The following is a 26,572-nucleotide window of genomic DNA, read 5'->3' on the forward strand; positions in this document are numbered from 1 at the left end:
GACACTCAGTTGTTCTTCGATTAACGGCTCAGCGTTTGATACGCACATGCGTCTTGGAAGGATCTGCGGTTCTCGGCGACAGTTAACTATCCACAATTCACCAAATCCATTCTTAAACCAAACAACAGAGGCTGGGATGACCAAGTTATTCTTCTCTTACATTCCACTACAAGATCCATGGGTTGATGCATGGCATGACACGCGACATTTACCTTTGTAGCACTGACTGCAGGAATGATCACTTCATGCAGCACACGTAGTCTCCACACGCTCGGATGTGCATCTTCCTGTAGGTTTTACATATTTTCCATAAGCCCGCTTCAGCAGAGATGTTTTGTTGTAGACGAATACGATTTTCTGCAACTGGTGACGGTACTTCTCGGAAATGACTGAATATGATGCTCCAGAGTCCACAAGAGCTTGGGCTGGATGGTGATCCATGAGGATATCAACGTAGTTTCCTATCATTTTAGTAGTGATTAATGGCAGAGGATTTTTCTCTTCAGTGGCCTCACCTCCAAGGAAGGTCGCCCCCTTTAGTTTTCCAGGTTGCGGCGGCTAGGTGATTGGCTGGGGCTTCTAAACAGTGATGGAGACCTTGATCAGCGTGTTGGGGAGCGTCCTTTCCAGCGGCTAGCTTGCGGCGATTGTGACCTACGTCGTCCTGCACCCACATCTTCTTGTTCATCTGTGTCGTCACGGAGTTCGCGTCGGCTAAAATTAATCTGCTGTCTTCTGGCATGGCTGTCATCAAATATCTGCCGCCTTTCTCGACAATAGCGCACCGCATGCCCCTGTTGTCCACAGTGGAAACATACTGGTTGGTTATCCTGGGTCCTCCAGGCGACAGTCTTCCTTGGTACCCAAACAGGTTCCTCATGTGGCATTGTAGGAATGTAACTCCGCCTGGGTCTCGACTTTTTCACCATTTTAAAGGGAAATGAAGGACAAGAGATTGGGTTCAATGTCTGTTCTACTTCCTCCCTTATGACCTGTTGAAGCGTCTCAGTTTTTTGCTTGCCATGCAATCCAAGTGCCTTTTGAACATCATCTCTCACTATCTGACGAAGAAAAATTGTGAAATCAGGTGCTTCCTCCATCACAGACATCAAGTGACGTTTGGAAGCTGTTCAAACTCCTTGCATGTAATTCTTTTTTGATGCTCTGTCTTGATATACTGGCACCATTTTATGAAGTCTTTTGCTGTCGAAACCTCCTTCAGGACTAGGGCTTGATAAATGTCCTCAGCAACACTCTTCATGAGATGTGCAACCTTATCTTCCTCCTTCATTCTAGGATCCGCTATTTTACACAGCTCGTAGACGTCTTGAATGTAGGATTCTGTAGTTTCTCCTGGACGCTGTGCCCTGCACTTTAATTTATCTTCAGTCTTGCACTTCTATCGTTGCGCAGTTCAGCCTGGAATACTTCCCAGCTTGTGAACTTCTCCAAGTAGAAAAATACATCAGCCAAACACACGGTGTCATCCCATTTGTTAAATTTGGCTATACGATCATATACCTTCAGCCACTTGTGTGGATCTTGGCCATCATCACCAGAGAACCCGAAAGGATGTCTCATGTGGTGACACACAGTTGCTGTCATCGTAATGTCCTCTTCTTCTTCTGTCTCCGATAGATTACGATCTGTTGAAAATGGCTCAAACTCAGGTTTCTTGTCACATAAACGGCAGCTCTGTCGTGCCCTGATGGGAGCCACTGTGTCATCGATAATGTGCACTATCACAAGTTCCAGTACCCAGCGTCTCCACCAGAATAATGTCACATAGAAGAATGTGTAATTAGATGAATGACAGACACTAACTTCACTTGATGAAGGTTTATTCAGAACTTGTACATACAAGAGCACGGAGCGAATTGCCTCCGGCCAGCACATACAGTATATATTCGGCTACAGAACATTCCAGTACAATTATTCTTGACATTTGTGGATACTTCTAGAATGTACTCGAACCGAATATAGAAATTAAAATTGTACAGTCCAGGTGAGTTTTGAACTCACGACTCTCTATGCAACAGTTTAGTATCATAACTACTACTCCATGGTGCTACTCAGCTTCTTCTGTGACTATAACATGGGAAGACAAAATCGATGTATTGTTACTCACTTCATTTATTTCCCTCATCATATGTAAACTACATTACTCAGCCCCTTGCCCTATTTGTATTTACCAGTTGTGAAACTTTGCTATAATTTGGAGTGAATTCATGTACTAGGTTTCTGGAATACAAGCTCTGCACTCTGTCGTAAACTCACCCCTCCACACCCCCTCTGAACACCACCTACCCCCACACTTTATTATTATTCTAAAATTATAGTGGGCGTAAAATACTTTGACACATTGTTACAGTTTTAGTGCTAGAATATATTTTATGTTTATTGTTGTGTGTTAAAATTTTGTAATTTGTCTCACTTTATTATGTGCTGTTCAAGTTTTCAATATTTATGAGACATAACTGTTTCATTATCTGATGTTTTGTTATTTTTGAAAGGTATGACACTACTACTATTTAAAATAAGTCAATTAATATTCTTTTAATGGTGATTTACATATTACGCCATACATAAATGCTTTTATAATACAATTTCGTAAGTACATGCTGCCTTGTGTATGCTTTCTTTTTCTGTTCAGCATGTGCGTTAGTTCTTCACATGTTTTATTTTTTCAGCTATGAAACAAGCCAAGCTCAACAACGATCGTATTTGACAATAACAACTGTGCCGTCCCTGAATAAATGCCAGGATTGCCTCAAAGTTGCTGCTTCCTATGAAGATGAAGGTACAGTGTTTCAGTGATGTAACGGCTTTATAATTTCTAGACACATATATTGTTGTTGTGTTTGTAGTAAAGGCCTTCTAACTGGTGCTACCTTGAATATGATTTCTACACATTTTGTCAGCTTGTGTTTCCCGTCTTGACTGATCTATCAAATTTTCATACATTTATATGTAAGTTCTTTTGAGAAATTTACGATATCCTGTTGTTAAGGATTTCCTACGTCCCCTATTTCATTGTCATTAACCTGATGATGGTGATGGATCAGTTTCTCCCAAGGCACCTGGAACTTCGTTCAGGTGAAGTAATCTGACAGCCTTCTGTGTCCATAAAAAACAATAATAATATTGCTAGTTTTGGTGTGAAGAGTATGGAAAAACACTCCAGTGACAGTCAGGTGAAGTAAGAACAAAGAAATACAATACATCCATGTTGCCTTCCGTGCTAGTATCTGATGTAACCAGGGGAAGATCACTAGTCAGAAAGTGCATGCCAGTGACCAGCTCTACCTCTGTGATTTACTTCTGGAGATTTTTGTGTAAATTTATATACCTGCCATATGTGTAAGAGCTGTTTTAGTGTTAGGCGGTAGGAGATCATGTCCAAATGACAGGATTAAGGAATTTAAAAAAAAATTAATGTGCTTTCTTCAAGCTTGTATAAAGAATCATTGTGTTAGTTATAACTACTATTATAGGATATGACAAAGAACGGAGCATTTCAGAACAATTTGTCTACTCCTGTTTTTGTGTAAACATGTTCAAATCGAATATAAGTACAATGTATTGGGAAGGTATCTCACAGTTGGCAGAATCATCTTCCTTGCCTTTCATTTACTCAATAAATTATATTTCATAGGATCACTGCTTGCAGTTTCTTTAATACAAGTTGCTTTCAGAGTTCCTTATGTTATGACCTGCAAAATATAAGCATGCTTCTTAAATTTCTAAACATTCTCTTCAGTAGCAAAACAATTAAGACTGTTATTGCTAAAGCAAATACAACTTCCTGAGTTGCTTCACTGCATACAGTCTCTTTGGAGAGTTGCATTCATTTGTCCAATTTCATTGTAATATTTAAAAATTTTAAAATTAAATTTTGTAGCATTGGAGAGGACACTTAATGCAAGAGAAAGAAACATATGTGTGTTTTTAATTATCATGAATAATATTTGATCCATTGTAGTACCTAGATCAAAAGGAAAAAAACTCCTGTTAATTATGTTCTTTTCTCTTTCCATTTCAGATCTGGCTGCTAGTTGGGATAGTTGTGTTCGTTTTAGTTGTATGAAGCACAGTGTCACGGTCCATACCACATTTGATGTGGTTTCTCCATACCCTAAATTTCGACCCACTGTAAGCATGAAATGCGATGGTTATGTGTTGTTAAACACAGGAAACTTTCTACACGTTCTGAGTACTTCTTTGGAGTATGTAGGCAACACATATTCGTACGTTAGGCAACAGTCGCCACCTGTTGCTGTAGAGCAGGAAGCTCCAGAGAATTCAGAAGAAAATAATTCATCTGTGAAAATGTCTGTTCAACAGTCAACTTGTGAAACTGCAGAATCTCCTAAAAATAGTATTGTCTCCCCAGAACATTGTTTCAGAGAAAGTACTGGAAGCAATAAGCAAGATTATATAGATTCAGTTACCTGTGCCTCAGATATTGCAATTGGTAACAAGCAACCATGTGAAACAGCTTTAATTGACTCTCAAGTGTTATGCCATCAAATGTTTTCCACCAGTGCAGGAAACTGTGTACTTTTAAATCGTAGCTTAGAAAAATGTGATTCAGACAGTGAACATAAAACAGTAAATATTGCTGTAGTTCGTCAGCAAAATGTAGATGTGATGGAGAATGAAATTCCTGAAGGTGTTCGAAAAGCTGACAGACCATTTAATTCCTCCAGTAACAATTTTGACAAAACTTGTGATTTCAAAGGTTACTGTTCCTCATTCCCAAGTGATATATTTGTGTCATTATTAAAAAAATTCCAAGATGAATGTCAAAGTACTATGAAAGATGCAGACTGTGAGGCTGACTCTAAAAGTCACTCTGCTGCAAATAGTATTGATATTCTCGACAAAGATATGCTGTCAGGTGCAAGTCGTGTTGATATAGTGAATGATTTAGAAGGAAATATGTCAACCACCAATAAAGGCAACAAGCGACACACTATTTTCAGAAGGAACAAGGGTTTGCTGACAAACTCTAATGAAAAAAAGGAGTGCCGAGTGCCAGTTCCCGAAGGGTGTGATGAGAGTTCATTTGTGTGTGTATGTAACACTGATGGCAGGAACACCTGTTCTTGCGTAGATACAGGCCACTCTATTAGCGAAACAAATAATCTTATACAGTTGTCAACAAGTGAGAAACTTGTAAAAAATTTTTGTGATAAATTGTATTCCTGTAGGGTCACGAGATCTCATACACTAAAGCAGAGAAAAAGTGTCCATCGGCAGAATGAATCTGATCAGTCAGTGAAACGAGATGTAAAGTCAGTTATACCTCAGATTTCAGTTGGGCAACCTAGCAGGGAAAGCATTTCCCCAGAGCAGACTGATGGGCACCAGCAAAGAGATGTGTCAATAGCAGGTTCACCTCAGGAATTAAATATTAATGTGTCAAGCTGTCCTGGTCCCGAAGAAAGTGCCTCAGTTCCTAAAGTTCTTTCACCTGTTCCCAAGAGTTCACAATTAAATGCAGAATCATCACAAAATGATGAAAGCCAGTTAATGCTTAACAGAAAAAGAAAATTTGCTCAGAGACACAAATCCTTTCCCCCTGGAAGTGTTTTAAAAATCAACAGTCCATCATCAGTTTTGAATTCCCCCACACTTAGACTTCATAGCAAAGTTGCAGATGAGGCAGAGAAGGCGTATGAATTTAAAGAGGAAACTTTGGAATCTGATTCAGAAAAATTCAGTACCTACAGGCGCCGACGTTTAGCAGACAAGAAATATGAATTTTGTGAAGAATGTGAAGATGAAGAAAACATTGTTCCTTTCCACTTGCACAGACGCCGTGAATCTGATTTCAGGTTGAGGTTATCATCCTCATTTCTACCATCAGCAGCTCACTTAGTGAACAACAGACGCCATTTTTGTGATAGTCTTTCTGATAATGTAGAAGTTAACGCGGGTGCAAGATCACCATCCAACTCTGTTAATGGCTCACATGCCTTAAGTAATCGCAGCTGGTATTATGAAGCATTTGGAGAAAATGTTGATGCTGTGTCATGTACTGAGACTCCAGGAGCTCCTTACAGTATGGCAAATGGTGAAAATTACGTTCCTCAGAATCATAGTCATCTGGACTCTGACAAAGTAGTACTGAGGCCATTAAATCAAAATAAAACTACCCTAATTCAACCTCAGAAAGAGGCTGATAATTTGTCTGATGCTCCTGTGAATAAAAGATCAGAATCTGTGGATACAGTGAAAGACCTATCAGATGATTTACACAGTCTTCAAGAAACTTCCAGCAATCCAAATAGTACATCTGCAAAAAAATACAACCCAGCCAGATGCACTATACAGCTAAAAAGGAGTTTTGTAGAAGTGGATGATGAACTAGTATCTGTAATAACAGATATAGAAGGTAAGTGGTGCAATTTAGCAGTATTACTGTATGAAGTTATTCATTTTATAAATCATATTTTTTAAAGTTATACATATTACTTTGTTATCTTTGAGGATTTAAGCAAGGGACACCCCTTCACCCTTTGGTATATATTTTTGTAATGAATGTTGTCTTTCGCTTTTTGACTATGTAACTGCAACACAAATTTTATTTAAATATCTACTGCGTCTCATGCTGCTACTTCTGTGAACCATCAGGAATGTGTTCATCAAAGACATTCAGCCAGAATGAGATTTTCACTCTGCAGCGGAGTGTGCACTGATATGAAACTTCCTGGCAGATCAAAACTGTGTGCCCGACCGAGACTCGAACTCGGGACCTTTGCCTTTCGCGGGCAAGTGCTCTACCATCTGAGCTACCGAAGCACGACTCACACCCGGTCCTCACAGCTTTAATCTGCCAGGAAGTTTCAAAGACATTCATGTTTTCAAATATTTGTTTGTGATTATATAATATTTCTGCCACAGAAAACCCTGAGTGAATGTTAATGGCAAGCACACAACGGATTTATACAGTCAACAGCAACTATGATGTCTTTTAAGAAATATTACATGACTGTGAATGCCAACCATGAGAAGTTAATCATATACCATTTTGTTGCACTTTGTACTGTGTGTCATTCCCTTTTTCATACGAGTGAAAAACATCTTGAGGAAAAATCTATGACTTATGCTAAGCCTCACTGCCAAATGTTCTCATTTTTTGCTACTTATATATTTTATTAATGGAGTATGTGTTCATAATTGACAGAGCAGTTCAGTTGTGTAGGTTTTTACAATTTTAGTGAGATGGCTTAAAAAATGTGGCTTTTATTTAATGTGTGCAGATGATGACTCTGGTGAGAGCCCTGGTTACCACTGTGCACTTCCACTAGAGATTCATGGTGCTGGGTATATGCAGCTTCAGATGATATCAAATTCAAAAGCTGAAAAACTGGTAAATATCTTAATGCATTAACTGTGAAAAATTAACTGTAATATCTTAAGCAACACTCTTTATTTCTGAACATTTTACAGTTCATGTTGCTATTACTATGAAAACATGTCAACATAGAATCCATCCAAACTAAAATGTAGGTAGAAGTTTCCATTTTTAAAGATTTCATGTGGTGAATGGTTGAAATAATGTCATGATCTGGAATGCTGGAAAAATTGAGAATAGGAGACAACTAATGGAGTTCTAGAGTTATTGTGGAGAACACACTAATGAGAAACAGAATTTGCCCTAATGCCAGCAATACCTTGATGTGGGCATAACAAGATATTGAAATTGTTGGGGAGCCATTCTGTTAAACAGTTCTGTAACTGTCATCCACAATTTACTGATAGTGATGAGAGATGTGTCAAAGGCCCATGTATCGTGTTCAGCAGTGTCTTAAATGTGTTCGGTATGATTGAGGTTAGGTGCTCTGGTTCCATACTGTAATCAAGCAAACATATGCACACAATAATGTAGTAGATTTCTGTATTGAGACAATGGCGGAAAATCAGGGGACCCATTTCAACATCTCTCTCACAAGAGTACGTCAACCACCTGTCCTGTTGTCAAATCTAAATGCGTAGCCTCATGTGATTTTCGAAGCACACGTGCCCTGCCATAGACTTGGTCCAATGTTTACTATGTCTCTTTACGAATGAGATTCTCACTCTGCAACTGAGTGTGCGCTGATATGAAACTTCCTGGCACATTAAAACTGTGTGCCCGACCCAGACTCAAACTCGGGACCTTTGCCTTTCACGGGCAAGTGCTCTACTGGCTGAGCTGCCCATGCACGACTCACACCCCATCCTCACAGCTTTACTTCTGCCAGTATTTTGTCTCCTACGGTAGAGCACTTGTCCGCGAAAGGCAAAGGTCCCAAGTTCGAGTCTCGATCTGGCACACAGTTTTAATCTGCCAGGAAATTTCATGTCTCCTTATGTTGAAGACATTTTGCACACATTTAACATCCAGTGAAGTATTCTTTTGCACATACTACTGTCTGTCCTTGTGATTTGTGGTGAGCAAGAGTTCCAAATATGGGACATTTCTGGATTGTATGACAGCTTGCAGGTTGTTGTTTAGTATTGAATTAGGCAGCAATTTGTTCACATTACTCCATACCAGTGGTTACAATTCATCATAGTTTACAGTGTCCCCTATTGTTAATGCCTTGTTGCCCACAGCATTTGACACTGGTGATGACAGTTTTCTGTGAATTAAGATACTAGTGGAACATCCTTGTGAAAGTAGCACATGAAAAGCCCACTTCATGCACAGCCTTGGAGATGGTGTCTTGCACATTGACCACTCACAGTCTGGTTGCGATCAAACTTGCTGATGTGGCATGTCCCGCACAACCTAAGCTTGTTTCCCAGATAGCCACGAGTAGGTCTGATGACAGACATCCCACTTTAATGGCACAATGGTTACAAGGGGGCTTCCTCCCAACACAGCAGCCACCTCTGATTTAAATTCTGATGAGTAATTGGTGTTGACATTTGATAGAATTGGAGCGAGGCAACTCTTTCATGGTGTTAACCTTCACATCTGCTTGTGAGGTTGTTGGAGTGTGTGTGTGTGTGGGGGGGGGGGGGGGGTTCATTTATTTTTCTTTGTGCTGTCACAATTATTCCATAATATGTAACATTTGGTTGTTATGACATAATGTATGTGTGGACTTCGACACTTCTTCATGTGACAAACTAAATCATATTGATGTCTTTAAGTATCCATTGTCTTTCACTTTCAGCCAAAACTTAATTTTATTTGTTCTTTAAGGAGTAAAATCTGTAGGAGATGAGGCAACTACTTTTTATGGCTTTTGCTTTGTATTTCTTTATATGTTGTTTTGCACATCCAATTCTCTGCCCAAAGACTGCGAACTTCTTTGTTTTATTATTTGTTGTTTTTCTCTCCTGTGTGTCAAATAACATTTGTAGCTTTAAGCAGCTATAGGAGGATAACCACAAGAATGAAATATGTGTTAATTTGATATACTCATTCTGGCATCAACACAGTTTGTAAAAGTTTGTCATCATGTTAGTGGAGTCGATCATTGTGCTAACTGTTAGTACTCAGTAGTATGAGAATATTGATCTGTGATGCTGTACAGTAAATAAGTGTATAGTTTTCTTCATATTTGAAAACTGAGCAAAAAAAATTAATAGTTTGAGGTTTAGGTAAACAGTTTAGAGAGTACATTGGAGAAGATTAGCCATAATCACAGAAGATGCAGTAAATATGAAAGTTATGTTGGAACTGCATCTCAAGATCACAACAACCTAATATGAAAAATTTGGTTCAGCAGATGCTAGAAATGAATTTAATGGTCTGGCAGTGTTGAAAACAAAGAGAAAATACACAATGCATTTTTCATTTTAAATATGCCAGATTTTTAAAATCTAGTTCATCTCACATTTTATTTCAGTGAAGTTGACAGATGTAACTGCCTTGTGGCCTCGCTGGATGAAATATTTGTATATTCAGAATTAAAATGTTGAAAAAGTGCTGATAGTTGCAAGAAAAAGTGAAGACTAACAGGAATTTCAAAATAGGTATCCCTACTTTGGAGAAACCATTAAAAAGTGAAAATGTAGAAAATAAAAGGCCCACCTCAGAAGCTGAGGAGTCAGCATGTCTATCTCTCATACAGAGGACACAGATTCAGTTCCCAGTGCTGCCACAGATTTTACCTCTTTGGAAGGACTGTAACAGAGTGCACTCAGCCTTGTGTCACCAATTGAGGTTCTACTTGATTGAGTAGAAGTGGTTCCTAGGTCTTGAGTAGAAGTGGTTCGTAGGTCTGAAAGTTTACAGTGATGTGGAGAGCAGTGTACTGACCCCTCATCTGCAAAATATCATCTGGGAGAGGATGACAAGGTCAGCACCAGAAAGGCAACTGCAAAGACTATAATAGTAATCTTAGTAACCATGAAATACTATGTAAGGGAACTTCATAAGTCTGCTTCACCATGCTGCTCTGTTTTTGTTGTTCTATAATAAAATATATTTTAGAAATTGTAGGAAAAGTTTCTGCTTACCAAGCAGCATCATAGACAGACAATCATAAATTGTTACAGATTAAATTTCTTTTATTATAATAGAGTGCTTTATCGGATTAAAGGAAGGAAGTGTTTGTAGAAAATTAGGAACTAAAATGGGATCACCCAGAACTCCAGATAAGGGGAGGCGCACAGAACACTTATGCGACCCAGTCTTAAGTACTACTTGAGTGTTTGGGATTCCCACTAGGTCTGTTAAGAAGTACAGAGGTGTGTTGCTAGGTTTTTACTGGTATGTTTGAAGAACACGAGTATTATGGAAATCTTCAGTGAACTCGGATTGGAATACCTGGAGGGAAAAAGTAGTTCTTTTCGTGAGACATTCTTGAGAAAGTTTAGAGAACTAGCAGTTATGATAGACTGATCCTACTGTCATCAACATACATCTCACATAAGGACTGTAGACACTGTAAAAATTACTTCTCATACAGAAACATATAGAGACACTTGTTCACTCCTTTTGCGCATGAAAGAAAAAAGTGAATGACTAGCAATGATACAAGGTATCCTCTGCCATGCACCGTATGGCAACTTATGGAGTATGTGTGTAGATGGTGGCAACCATTAAATTGCACTTACTTTGCCCTTCCACTCTCCCTTCTGGTTTGACATTTGTGAGCCAGTGTAACGTTCCGAAAAGTTGTGGAATCGTGTGTTTGTACTGTTGGTAGATTGGTGCTCCCATAAAATTGTTGAATGTAGTACTATAAACATGTTACTTTCAGAAAATAAATTGTTACAGTTTGTGAAATGAAGCGATATAAATGTTAACTGTTGCAAGTGAGTTTAGGAAATGATAGCTGAAATCTGACAGTCTACATGGTCACAATTTAAGATATTTGGAGTAAGCTATAACCACATATGAAAAAATTTATTTGGTATAGGCTTCTGGATAAAAATGGTATTCATCTTCCTCTTAGTACTGTGTAACACATCAATATATGTTGATGACAGCTGTAAGCCTCTATGGTATGGACTACACAAGGTTCAGGATAGACAAAATATTGAAGTCAGGCAATTCTTGCCAATGTGTGTCAAGGTCAAATTGCGTATATACAGTCTGTGAAGTATGATGCTTTGTTCTATACAGTAACAAAGTTTTCCTTAGGGGCTCAACTCAGGGTAATTTAGGGGCAAATCATAGAGTGATATTGCTCTTGAATGTTCCTTATGTCATGCAATTGTAATTATAGTTCAAAAGATCTAACAATTTTCATTAAAGAGGTCGACTGGTAATGTTAAAACATTTATTAAGGTACTAGGCCAATGACAGAACCTGATTTTAAAACACTGTGGTTAAATTGTTCTGACTCAGAATGCATTTAACTTCAATCAAAGTACCCATTTCTATATAATCAAAACACAACATTTTGTATAGACTTCTGGCAAAAGCCTTCTAGAGTTCTACAATTAAGACAACACATTTTGCTGTTCACAAATAGTAATAAACATAGTTTGTTTTGTTATACAATAAAATTTAAATGGATAGATAAAAAAAATCTACTCACAAAGTGTTGGCCGGAGAGTACACACACAAAAAGGTTTAACTTTTACAAGCTTTTGGAGGCAGTGGCTCCTTCCTCTGGCAGAAGAGTTGAAGGGGAAGGAAGAGCGGTGAAGGAAAAGGACTGGAGAGGTTTAGGAAAAGAGGTACAGTTCAGAAAAGTCGCCCACAACCTCGGGTCAGGGGAGACTTGCTGGATTCTTTTCCATTCACCTCTTCTGCCAGGAGGAGGAACCACTGGCTCTAAAACCCTGTAAAAGTTAAACCTATTTGTGTGTGTATTCTCCTGCTGCCACTTGGTGAGTAAATATTTTTATCTATACACGAACATTATATTGTCAGTATAGATTATTTTAGTTGTTTACTAAATAATAAGTTTGGAGTCCTGTACACATCACAACAGCCCCTGTAATGGTGTAAATTTGTTGGCAGCAGTGAGTATGTAACTGTTACAAATATCCATGTGATAGGATTTGCTTCACTATTGTTTGGAAACTGCTGAGGAAGAACCAGTTACAACATTATATGGCCACATCTGACTTATAGGGGAAAAGTGTTAAGCCTTGATCTAATGCACCTGCAGTACTGGTCCATAATGATAATCTTTTAGCCATAGCTTGTATGTGAATTTCTTGTAGCCCAAGATGTTTGTCAGTGCTGATAAATGTGAAGGTAGTATTTACATATAGAATCTGCGACTTCAGTGGATGATATTTGCTATATTGGAAGGATGTCACACTCCCTCACTATGCTCCATGTTACATACAACAAAGAAGTCAGGCAATTTCCTGCACCTTCTCCATAAACACAGAGTACTAGGCTACACTACCCATGCAGCTGATACCTGATTCACACAGTTACAAACTATAGAAAGCTACTTGAAGTTACTACAAGCTTTGACACACAAAATGACTAATCTATTATCTCGTGAAATTCTGAAATGTATTTTTTATTTCACTAGTTGATAAATGAGAATAAGCATTTTACAAATGTCTCTGATCTTTTCTAAATTTATTAATTGACTAGTTAATGCACAAATGATGCAGGTTTACAAATCTAATAATAATGAATACCTAGCCTTTTCCCTGCAGCTTCACCCGCATTTGCGTTAGACACACATATCAAACACACCTTCTCTTCCCTGCCTCTCTCTGCCCTCCTCTTCCCCCCCCCCCCCCCCCCGCCTCTGCTCCCTCTGTTGTCCTCTTCCGCTCCCTCTGGCTGCCCACTTGTCCACTTCACCCTCTCACCTCTATCTCCTCCTGACCACTCTTTCTGTCTCTACATCTCCTCCTCCTCACCTCTGTCCATCCCCTTCTCTATGGTTTTCAACCTTTTGCCAGCCATGCTCATTGGCATGTGTAGCCCCTGCAAATACAATTAATTAAAGCAGGCTGGTATGACTCCGGCATGCCTTTCATGCATGACAGGCTACACATCGGGGGGGGGGGGGGGGGGGGGGTTGAGAATTGTGTATTTGCCCTGATATACAGGCCACCACGCAAAGTGGGTCAATAAAGCAGGCCGATACTACTCCAGCGTAACATGCTTGTCATGCAGGGCAGCCTATACTCTGGGGGCTGGAAAAACATGGTTTTGCCCATGTCTCTGCTTATATTGGAGTTAGGTGGTTATAAATTCCACAGTGATGATTGCAAGAGGCCTGCTGTTTCTGTGCCAAATTGGCTTACACACACACACACACACACACACACACACACACACACACACACACACCATTGCTCTCAGTGTAAGATGGTGACCCTCTTGTCACCACTTCTTCACATCATGCATATTGCGATGCTGAGCTGTGAATTATCATCAGTACATTTTTTTATTGTGTTATGGGTATTTATACATTGAGCATACAATGCTTACAAAGAAGGAGAAATTTTTGTGGCTGCATCATAAAAAAAGTTGATTTTACTCATTGCACATTCACAACAATAGGAGTTTTCGTGAGGTTGCATAATTCCACGTATTTTGTCATTGTAATGGATTTGATACATACTATATTTTAAAGTGTATTCTGTGTAATTTACATTATTAATAATCAAATTTGGATAATTTTTAATAAAAATGTTCTACGTTTCTGATATATTTTTGCATGGTGCTTTGCAGATGGCTCCCTGCCTTATTGTACTTCAGAAGACTTTTGATATAGAACATTTTTGCCATATTATTGCAGAAAAATTATGTGAAGAATCTGGAAAGAAATACTGGTTTTGTAATGATTATGATGTTGAAATCATCGATGTAAGTTAATTTTATTTCCTGCTAATTTAGTGTCTATGATTATTGGTAGTAATAATTTTTTTTAAAATCTGAACATTTTTCCTCCATGTATGCATCTGTCTTAAAACCATTAATACTAAATGAAATCGTCCTGTTTGATGCCTCAGTCTTCTACCAGAAAGTGTGTTCAAATTCTTTGTGAATACCAACAATACCACACTCCCAATATTAGAAAATCCCTTATGTAGTTAGTTGATGAATGTTAGATACACACTTGAGCTGTATGACATTACATTGTCATTTAATCTTATACATTCACAATACGAGATATGCCTATAATAAGCCTACTAAAATGTGATCTGGTAACATTGCGGAACAGTGATGAGGATGCAAAGCGTACTGGAAAACAGTCTCTGGTCTACGAGTGGCACTTACCATGTGCCCCTACATAGGTGGCGTATGGGATATAATGACCTCACACAGCACGTAGGATACATAAATGCACCCTATACTGCTAATTAAACTGTCCAGCATGGCTTGTGATGATTCTCCACATCGCTACACAAGTGTTTCTGGGAAGTCAGCAATGGTCCATGGTGGTAGTGTTAAGCTCTGAAAGCCATCTGCTTGAAGTGTCCCCTGCATGGTCAGTCAGATTGAAGTCCGACAAGTAAGGTGGCCACTTCAGACATGGGATTTTCTCATGGTGTAGGTATCCATATATACCAGGCCCTGGCCATCCCTGTGTGGTATCAGATATTATCATCAATGAGGTGGATCCCAGATCTGTATGCACCATGAAATAAAGTGCACATGCCATTTCATTATGCCATACGTATAGAGTACGACCACCACAGTACCATAAGAAAATATGCTGTCGCCTTCATGCTCCCAACCTGAAGTTCTTCCAGCAAGAAGACTGGTTCAACCGTGTTGCCTCCCTTTACATAATATTAGCAGAGTTGTGATGTGTCCATGGGACTTCCAGTTTAACAGATGGCAAAAACCATTCTTGGCACTACACTAACTCACCGAAAACAATATACTATTGCACTGCTCCATGGTGTACTCACAGTGGGAAAGAGACCAGTGCCTTTGTGAGAGAGAAATGCATCTGACTGGACATTGAACATTCAGAGCAACATCTCAAAGCTGTCTTTACGTAGTCCAATGGTATTTGTAATACACAGAGACTGGCACAAAACCTTTAGCGAAGGCAAGTGCTGGGCTGCTTTCAGTGTCTTCAGGCACTTAAGACAAGATAAGTGTAGGAACTGAGTTTTAGCTCATATTTGAACTTGACTGTTGAACATTTCCTTCTATCCAGAATATTCTTCACAGCTGTAAAATGACACTGTGGGTTGCATTTGACTAGTCTCTCACATTGACTATGGATGACTTCTAATCTACCAATGACCTACCCACATGTTTTGTTATCCACATGTATTCATAGTCTCTTGCTCCATAACAGAATACAATCTGCCAAATGCACAAAGTACGCAGTAAAGATCACTGCACTCAAGTTCTTTGCTGACACAGACTATTTTGGGATCATTTAGTGGTCTCATACTGATGTGCTGTGTGTCGCATATTTCTGTGCTATCTTGCCACTGTTTAATCTGCTTAGGTTCACCATTCTGCAGTATTTCTGTGTGGAACTTGAAGATTTCAAGCTTAGATGTAGTAGTGTATATATCTATGCGAACTTCGCTAAATTTCTGTAAAATGTTATAGGGCATTATTTTTGTCAACAAAATATGTCTAAGAACACTTCATTTTGAAATATATCTCATTTACAGTATAACATTGTTTTGAGAAGTACAATGTTGAACAGTAACATTTCATCTTTAATGAGACATTTAACAGAGCTAGTTGGTTCAGTGCTTAAGACACTGTTCTTGGCTTCAGAGGACTGGGATTCAAATCCCCATCCAGGTGTCCAGACTTAGCTTTTTCATCATTGATGTGTAAAGGAAGGCAAGAGGTTCTATATTACCAGTTGAATTAAATTTACTAAAATTAAATGAGTTGGATCAGTGGGGATAAAATCAATGAAATTCGGTAACATTAAATTGTGATGTTGGAGGAAACTTCAGTGACAAGATCAGTTAGTATAATGGTTAAGGTGACTGCTTGTCATACTCCTGCTGTCAAAGTTCAGATCCATGACTGAGACATGTTTTCGTTTGTAATGTCATATTCATCAGGAAGGTAACTATTACACACTTGGTAATAGTTCTGTTTCGAGCCAGAGCTATATTGAGTTCTTACCCCATTGGAGGGAATTGGTACACCACTGAAGGGAGGCAGTCTTGAGTACATGAGCACAAAACCTTCGTAACAATAGCCTGAGGAATAATTTCCTTCCTTTCCGATAAAATTTGCCAGAAAAATAAGGATCACATCAATACACTTGTAAAAAATGAGACATTATTAACTGCAGCTGGCGTGGATAATAGGTAGATCATTAGCTGAAGTTCAGCAGCAGCAGTACTGGGGGGGAGGGAGGGAGGGGGGGGGGGGGGGAACAATTTAATGAAAGTGAAGCAACAAGAGCTTTGCAGAATACGGCATGGGGAGAATTTTGTCATCTTACCATCTTGTCAAGCAGCTCTACACTTTTACTGGTTATTAAAATAAATTTTTAATTTTTAAAAGAAAAAGCATATTTTATTCTCAGGAAAGCAATTTGGTTAGGACACTGGAGCTTTCTTTCAAAGCCTCCTGGGTGACCTCGAGAGTCTGGTGTCATTATCTCCCACCCATAAATTTCAAAACAACTGACAGAGTTATTACTGTGAGAGATAAATAGGGGGCTGTGGACATATTCACAGATTTTAATTGACATAATTAAAAATCAGAAATTACACCATAAACATGCCATTGTCAGTCTGAATACAGCGTCATGGTTTCTAAGGTGATTGTAAAACACACTTTACAGCATCAGATGAGCCGTATCATTTTGGAAATAGTTGCATAGTTTTTTTCAGTATGTGCTGAGATAAACATATCACAAGTACTAAGAGATATTGGACAGCAGAACAATGGGGCCTCATACATCACCAGCTGCAGCAATATTTTTATATACAATTTCAAAGATACAGGGCCCATGGCACATGTATGACCAAAACATTTTTACAGGCACATAATTGAAATTTCTTTTGATTTGAATGAAAGCCGTACAGATGTATAGTAAGCATATTGATCGTAGGGATGGGCTAAGCTGTTAATTGTGGTTAACATGTTAGAATGTTTAAGAAACCAATTAATTGTTTAATAGGTTCCACAAGCCCATGAAGTATACCGCAACCAGAGAAATAACTTGTGTTACTATGATAATGTCTTTAAAGTGTTTTGTATGGCTAAAGATAATTTTTATTTTTGCCACATGTGCACACACACATGAATGTAAAATTATTACACTTAAGTTGAATCTAGTAGAATACATTTGCACAATATCTGTGAACAGGGATATAAAGCAAAAGACAATTATACAAGTAAACGTGTCATGATTTGCTTGAAAGAGCTCTGGTAGTGCATGCTTGCCTTTCAAGGATTTGAATATAGTTCAGGTGTGAATACCCTGGCTGCATGGAGCTATAAATGTCACGGTTTCTAATATGGAACCCTGACATCATTTGCACGGTTGGAAAAATTGTTCATCCCCTGTGCAACTGCTTATGAATGTACTGAATGCTGTATAGACAGAATGCCCTGGCCACAAACAGTACTCTGTGGATAACATGTTATGAAAGGAACTCTAATGCTACCTATTACAGTGATAACACAAATGGTATTGATTTGATTTTATAACTGACATTAAAATGGCAAGGAGAAAACCACTCTAATAAAACCTGAATACAGTGAGACCCCTCTTTTACACTTTTCAAGGGACTTCAAAAAAATGGTGTAAAACACGGGGAAAATGTAATGTGTGAGAAATAATGTTTTAAGCTTTTAAAAGTTACGTATAGGATACCCCCGTGCACTTTATGTATGGTATATGTACATAACAGGCATCAAAAGACTTGTCAAGGACTTATTATCTAATCAAGGTTTATTATCCAGTAAAAACTGCTGATGTAACTGGAACTGATAACTGTTTGGGAAGTAGGAACGTTTTACTCAAATTCACATGTCATAATCAATGTTTTGAAAGCCTGCAGCTGTCATTCATTATTTAAATAATGAAATACTGCACTACTTATTTTTTCTTTCTTAGCACAACATGTTACAAGAATTTTTTCTCGTTGTCAAGTGCAAATACGTAAATAAGTATTTTGTATGGTGTTTGAATATGTTATTCTGCGTCTCTTGCACTGTAGTCGGCTTTTTAAGGTTATGTAGAAAACCACACACACACACACACACACACACACACACACACACACACACATTAGTGTACTCATCCCTTGGTCTCCCTCTACGATTTTTACCCTCCACGCTGCCCTCCAATACTAAATTGGTGATCCCTTGATGATACCCAACCGATCCCTTCTTCTAGTCAAGTAGTGCCACAAATTTCTCTTCTCTCCAATTCTATTCAGTACCTCCTCATTAGTTATGTGATCTACCCATCTAATCTTCAGCATTCTTCTGTAGCACCAGATTTTGAAAGGTTCTATTCTCTTCTTGTCTAAACTACACTCCTGGAAATTGAAATAAGAACACCATGAATTCATTGTCCCAGGAAGGGGAAACTTTATTGACACATTCCTGGGGTCAGATACATCACATGATAACACTGACAGAACCACAGGCGCATAGACACAGGCAACAGAGCATGCACAATGTCGGCACTAGTACAGTGTATATCCACCTTTCGCAGCAATGCAGGCTGCTATTCTCCCATGGAGACGATCGTAGAGATGCTGGATGTAGTCCTGTGGAACGGCTTGCCATGCCATTTCCACCTGGTGCCTCAGTTGGACCAGCGTTCGTGCTGGACGTGCAGACCACGTGAGACGACGCTTCATCCAGTCCCAAACATGCTCAATGGAGGACAGATCCGGAGATCTTGCTGGCCAGGGTAGTTGACTTACACCTTCTAGAGCACGTTGGGTGGCACGGGATACATGCGGACGTGCATTGTCCTGTTGGAACAGCAAGTTCCCTTGCCGGTCTAGGAATGGTAGAACGATGGGTTCAATGACGGTTTGGATGTACCGTGCACTATTCAGTGTCCCCTCAACGATCACCAGTGGTGTACGGCCAGTGTAGGAGATCGCTCCCCACACCATGATGCCGGGTGTTGGCCCTGTGTGCCTCGGTCGTATGCAGTCCTGATTGTGGCGCTCACCTGCACGGCGCCAAACACGCATACGACCATCATTGGCACCAAGGCAGAAGCGACTCTCATCGCTGAAGATGACACGTCTCCATTCGTCCCTCCATTCACGCCTGTCGTGACACCACTGGAGGCGGGCTGCACGATGTTGGGGCATGAGCGGAAGACGACGTAACGGTGTGCGGGACCGTAGCCCAGCTTCATGGAGACGGTTGCGAATGGTCCTCGCCGATACCCCAGGAGCAACAGTGTCCCTAATTTGCTGGGAAGTGGCGGTGCGGTCCCCTACGGCACTGCGTAGGATCCTACGGTCTTGGCGTGCGTCGCTGCGGTCCGGTCCCAGGTCGACGGGCACGTGCTCCTTCCGCCGACCACTGGCGACAACATCGATGTACTGTGGAGACCTCACACCCCACGTGTTGAGCAATTCGGCGGTACGTCCACCCGGCCTCCCGCATGCCCATTATACGCCCTCGCTCAAAGTCCGTCAACTGCACATACGGTTCACGTCCATGCTGTCGCGGCATGCTACTAGTGTTAAAGACTGCGATGGAGCTCCGTATGCCACGGCAAACTGGCTGACACTGACGGCGGCGGTGCACAAATGCTGCGCAGCTGGCACCATTCGACGGCCAACACCGCGGTTCGTGGTGTGTCCGCTGTGCCGTGCGTGTGATCATTGCTTGTACAGCCCTCTCGCAGTGTCCGGAGCAAGTATGGTGGGTCTGACACACCGGTGTCAATGTGTTCTTTTTTCCATTTCCAGGAGTGTATTTATCGTCCACATTTCACTTCCATAAATGGCTACACTCCATACAAATACTTTCAGAAACGACTTCCTGACACTTAAATCTGTACTTGATGTTAACAAATTTCTCTTCTTCAGAAACACTTTCCTTGCCATTGCCAGTCTATATTTTATATCCTCTCTACTTCAACCATCATCAGTTATTTTGCTCCCCAAATAGCAAAACTCCTTTACTACTTTAAGTGTCCCACTTCCTAATCTGAATCCGGCAGCATCACCTGATTTAATTCGACTACATTCCATTATCCTCATTTTGCTTTTGTTGATGTTCATCTTATATCGTCCTTTCAAGACACTGTTCATTCCGTTCAACTGCTCTTCCAGGTCCTTTGCTCTGTCTCACAGAATTACAATGTCATCGGCAAACCTCAAAGTTTTTATTTCTTCTCCATGGATTTTAATACCTACTCCGTATTTTTCTTTTGTTTCCTTTACTGCTTGCTCAATATACAGATTGAATAATATTGGGGATAAGCTACAACCCTGTCTCACTCCCTTCCCAACCACTGCTTCCCTTTCATGCCCCTCGACTCTTATAACTGCCATCTGGTTTCTGTACAAATTGTAAATAGCCTTTCGCTCCCTGTATTTTATCCCTACCACCTTCAGAATTTGAAAGAGAGTATTCCACTTAACATTGTCAAAAGCTTTCTCTAAGTCTACTAATGCTAGAAACATAGGTTTGCCTTTCCTTAATCTTTCTTCTAAGATAAGTCGTAGGGTCAGTATTGCCTCACTTGTTCCAACATTTCTGCGGAATCCAAACTGATCTTCCCCAAGGTCGGCTTCTACCAGTTTTTCCATTTGTCTGTAAATAATTCGCGTTAGTATTTTGCAGTTTTGACTTATTAAACTGATAGTTTGGTAATTTTCACATCTGTCAACATCTGCTTTCATTGGGATTGGAATTATTATATTCTTCTTGAAGTCTGGGGGTATTTCGCCTGTGTCATACATCTTGCTCACTAAATGGTAGAGTTCTGTTAGGCCTAGCTCTCCCAAGGCCATCAGTAGTTCTAATGGGATGTTGTCTACTCCCGGGGCCTTGTTTCGACTTAGATCTTTCAGTGCTCTGTCAAACTCTTCACGCAGTATCATATCTCCGATTTCATTTTCATCTACCTCCTCTTCCATTTCCATAATATTGTCCTCAAGAACATCGCCCCTGTATAGACCCTCTATATACTACTTCCACCTTTCTGCCTTCCCTTCTTTGCTTAGTACTGGTTTTCCATCTGTGCTCTTGATACTCATGCAAGTCGTCCTCTTTCCTCTAAAGGTCTCTTTTTAATTTACCTGTAGGCAGTATCCTTAGTGATATGTGCCTCTACATCCTTACATTTGTCCTCTAGCCATCCCTGCTTAGCCATTTTGCACTCCCTGTCGATCTCATTTTTGAAATGTTTGTATTCCTTTTTTCCTGCTTCATTTACTGCATTTTTGTATTTTCTCCTTTCATTAATTAAATTCAGTATCTCTTCTGTTACCCAAGGATTTCTATTAGCCCTCGTCTTTTTACCTACTTGATTCTCTGCTACCTTCACTATTTCATTCTCAGAGCTACCCATTCTTCTTTTACTGCATTTCTTTCACCCATTCTTGTCAATCGTTCCCTAATGTTCTCCCTGAAGCTCTCTACAACCTCTGGTTCTTTCATTTTATCCAGGTCCCATCTCCTTAAATTCCCACCTTTTTGCAATTTCTTCAGTTTTAATCTACAGTTCATAACCAATAGATTGTGGTCAGATTCCACATCTGCCCCTGGAAATGTCTTACAATTTAAAACCTGGTACAATTTAAAACCTGGTCCCTGAATCTCTGTCTTGCCATTATATAATCTATCTGATACCTTCCAGTATCTCCAGGCTTCTTCCATGTGTACAACTTTCTTTTATGATTCTTGAACCAAGTGTTAGCTATGATTAAGTTATGCTCTGTGCAAAATTCTACCAGGCAGCTTAGCCCTAATCCATATTCACCTACTATGTTTCCTTCTCTTCCTTTTCCTACTGTCGAGTTCCAGTCACCCATGACTATTAAATTTTCGTCTCCCTTCACTAACTGAATAATTTCTTTTATCCCATCACACATTTCATCAATCTCTATGTCATCTGCGGAGCTAGTTGGCATATAAACTTGTACTATTGTGGTAGGTGTCGGCTTCGTATCTATCTTGGCCAGAATAATGCGTTCACTGTGCTGTTTGTTGTAGCTTACCCACGTTCCTATTTTCCTATTCATTATTAAACCTACTCTTGCATTACCCCTATTTGATTTTGTATTTATAACCCTGTATTCAACTGACTAGAGGTCTTGTTCCTCCTGCCACTGAACTTCACTAATTCCTATTATATCTAACTTTAATCTATCCATTTCCATTTTTAAATTTTGAAACCTACCTGCCCGATTGAGGGATCTGACATTCCGTAGAATTCCAGGTTTCTTTCTCTTGACAACAATGTCCTCCTAAGTAGTCCCCACCCGGAGATCCGAATGGGGGACTATTTTACCTCCGGAATATTTTACTCAAGAGGACGTCATTGTCATTTATCCATACAGTAAAGCTGCATGCCCTTGGGAAAAAATTACGGCCGTAGTTTCCCCTTACTTTCAGCCGTTCGAAGTACCAGCACAGCAAGGCTGTTTTGGTTAGTGTTAAAAGGCCAGATCAGTCAATCATCCAGACTGTTGCCCCTGCAACTACTGAAAAGGCTGCTGCCCCTCTTCAGGAACCACATGTTTGTCTGGCCTCTCAACAGATACCCCTTCGCTGTGGTTGCATCTACGGTACGGCTATCTGTATCGCTGAGGCACGCAAGCCTCTACACCAACGGCAAGGTCCATGGTTCATGGGGGGAGGTCATACATACATATCAATTAGAAAACATTATTATAAAATGCTGTTACATACTTCAGATGAGTTTGACATCCATACATTATCATGGTTCTGTTGCTCTCTCTTTGTTTTAATGACACCCCATTGGTGCTCTTGCAGTAATAATGATTGGTTATACTAGATATGACTTATATCATATAATTTTCAGATAGTCTTCCTTTTCTTTAGAGCAATAACTATGTGACAGCATATTTGAGAGACGTACCAGTGATATTGTATGGTTACAATCAGTCTTATCTATTATGCTGCTGTTTGGGTAATCTTTGCTGGTGGTATCATTGAGGTCTTTACTCAAAGCCAGGTGTATACAAAATTCACTATAATGACTAGGTAAATTCTACCACTCAAAAACTGAACACACAACCACTAATGGACATTTTTGGAGAGAGAGAAATCTATTTACATGCACACAACTACCCACTAAAAATACTCAATGAACAAATCAACCTAAACCCAAAAAAAAAAAAAAAAAAAAAAAAAAATACATAGAAAACTTTATTATAACTATCAATCAAGTAAATGGACAGAGGCAGAAATTTCTGAAACAGCCAGAGATTACACAAGACCACCAGATTACTACTAGCAAAAATTGCAGCATAATAAACAAAACTGATTGTAACCATACAATATTGCTGGCACGTCTGTCAAATAAGCTGTCATACAATTGTTTGCTCTAAAGAAAAGGAACACAATCTGAAAGTTACATAGATAACAAGTCATATCTAGTGCAACCGGCCACTATTACTCCAAGAACACCATTGGAGTGTAATTAAAACAGATCAACAATAATGTATGAATGCAAACCCATTTTATGTACATAACAAAATTTTATAATAATAATATTTACTTGTAGTAACGATATTTTCTTATAATGTTAGAAAAATTGTACCAAAATTATGAACCATTTAACTACAGATAACCTGACAATGTTTGTTTGTTGAAATAGGCCTATTGTAACAAACAACTTAGCAGCATTTTTTAAATTGTAATTATAGAAAAACTTTATAGTTTCCTTTTAGTTAACTGCACACATTGTGTGTGGCAAATACTTGTTTTGGTTAATGGATCCCACTATAAAAACTTAATAGGGTCTAACATTGCAAGTATTATTTGTGTAATACATACACGGTGTTTTAGTTTTTTGTTAATTAATAATTAATAATCATTAATTTCAATATTTGTAACCTAACTTATAAGTTGAACCAAAAATCGTAAGAAAGCATCAAAAATAGAAAAACACTGGTGTAAAGATATAAGAAGAATAAAGAACACATGAGAAATGTCAAGAATTTCTTGTAAAAACAGTTACCAAATCTGGGGTTTGGAAGCAGCAATACTGAGTTGGAAGGAAGAATATAAATGGTCAGAGTAGTGGAAAAATCACAAGGTTGATAGCAGTAACTGTCCACAGGAAAGGTGGCAAGTTTCCAGTTGAAATATTGAGTAGACATTTAATCCGTCTGTGAGGTAGGTGAATGGTTATGTCATAAAACATTGGGGGGAAAAAAACTTTCCAGTTTTTTGTGATAATATAGGTGTTCTCTTTCCCAAATTCATGAAACTATATTGTTTTAAGGACTGTACGATAAGGATGTTGTATGCTCTGCGAAGTATAAAACAGACCAAGTTGAAGATGTTGGAAGGTATTTTGGTAATATTATCATACCCTTGTCATAGAAGTTAACTCATAGTTTTAAGTTCAAGGTACTAATGTGTGTGAGGGAGAATACTTAACTTTTCTCAAGTTGTGGTCTGGCATTATAAGGCTTGGACTGAGCCACAGTCTGTCTGTGCATATCCTTGTTTGATTGATCTCAGGAAGAAAATTCAACCTAAAGGTGGCCAGTATATTTGATGGAGATCATGTGCAATAAAACAGCACCATTTCTCTTAAAGTAAGAGCTTATAATGTAAAAATTGCATTATTCAGAAGTGTTGGCACTCGTAAAATGAAGATCCTATGGCTTATTGACGAGATTAATGTGGGAAAAAAAAAAATCGTGATGCTGCCCTTAAAGTATAGCTGTCACTATCAAGTAAAGTAATGTGGAAACTGGTAAAAGACCATGTAGATTTAATGACTGAGCCATTCCAGAAAGTGAAGTTCGGGCTTTCCACAAGGCCTGCTGTCATCCATAAACTTAAACTGTATTTGAGGTGGCTCTTCTGTGATTTAAAGAATGCTGTTTGAGTAAGAGGGAACTAATCTAGTTGAAATGGCTGTACCTTTGATCTCTTCAAAAGTTCAACCTTCAAAAATAAAGTGGTTATTAGAGCAATTAAAGTTAATGAAAGAAATGAAGTCAGGTGTCATGGATTTTTATCAGATCTCTTCAGGATGGCGAGCAGTAGACACTGTTTCCATGAAGAATACCATTATAGAGTTACACTCTGTGATCAAAAGTATCCGGACACCTGGCTGAAAATGACTTAAAAGTTCGTGGCACCCTCCATCGGTAATACTGGAATTCAGTATGGTGTTGGCCCACCCTTAGCCTTGACGACAGCTTCTACTCTTGCTGGCGTATGTTCAATCAGGTGCTGGAAAGTTTCTTGGGAAATGGCAGCCCATTCTCCATGGAGTGCTGCACTGAGGAGAGGTATCGATGTTGGTTGGTGTGGCCTGGCATGAAGTCGGCGTTCCAAAACATCCCAAAGGTGCTCTGTAATATTCAGGTCAGGAACCTGTGCCGGCAAACCATTACATGGATGTTATTGTTGTGTAACCACTTCGCCACAGGTGCTCGATCGTGTTGAAAGATGCAATCATCACCCCCGAATTGCTCTTAAACAGTGGGCGGCAAGAAGGTGCTTAAAACATCAATGTAGGCCTTTGCCTCCATGAGAAACATGACCACACCATAACACCATCATCTCCGAATTTTACTGTTGGCTCTACATACACTGGCAGATGACGTTCACTGGGCATTCACCATACTCGCATCCTGCCATTGGATATACACATTGTGTACCATGATTCTTCACTCCACACAATGTTTTTCCACTGTTCAATCGTCCAGTGTTTATGCCCCTTACACCAAGAGAGGCATTGTGTTGCATTTACCGACGTGATGTGTGGTTTATGAGCAGCAGCTCGACCATGAAATCCAAGTTGTCTCACCTCCCACCTGTCATAGTAAAATGCAATGGATCCTGATGCAATTTGGAATTCCTGTGCGATGGTCTGCATAGATGTCTGCCTATTACACATTACAACCCTCTTCAACAGTCGGCTGTCTCTGCTAGCCAACAGACAAGGTTGGCCTGTACTCTTTTGTGCTGTATGTGTCCCTTTACCTTTCCACTTTTAGCCAAAGCAGAAATTTATTCAACTGAGACCCAAGTCATCCACAATAG

At 39.5% G+C, this 26,572-nt stretch overlaps 1 protein-coding gene across 1 annotated transcript in view; it reads left to right on the forward strand.

The window, feature by feature from the left end:
* LOC126248624 (uncharacterized) overlaps window positions 1-26,572 on the forward strand; it is a 132,279-nt gene that overhangs the window by 44,305 nt on the left and 61,402 nt on the right. The window contains exons 4-7 of the mRNA XM_049949794.1: window positions 2,691-2,800; window positions 4,043-6,400; window positions 7,269-7,378; window positions 14,111-14,245. Of these exons, the coding sequence (XP_049805751.1) occupies window positions 2,691-2,800; window positions 4,043-6,400; window positions 7,269-7,378; window positions 14,111-14,245 (2,713 nt within the window). The remainder of the gene's footprint in view (window positions 1-2,690; window positions 2,801-4,042; window positions 6,401-7,268; window positions 7,379-14,110; window positions 14,246-26,572) is intronic.

This window comes from Schistocerca nitens, chromosome 3, assembly GCF_023898315.1.
Source record: "Schistocerca nitens isolate TAMUIC-IGC-003100 chromosome 3, iqSchNite1.1, whole genome shotgun sequence".
NCBI classification, from domain to species: Eukaryota; Metazoa; Arthropoda; class Insecta; order Orthoptera; family Acrididae; genus Schistocerca; species Schistocerca nitens.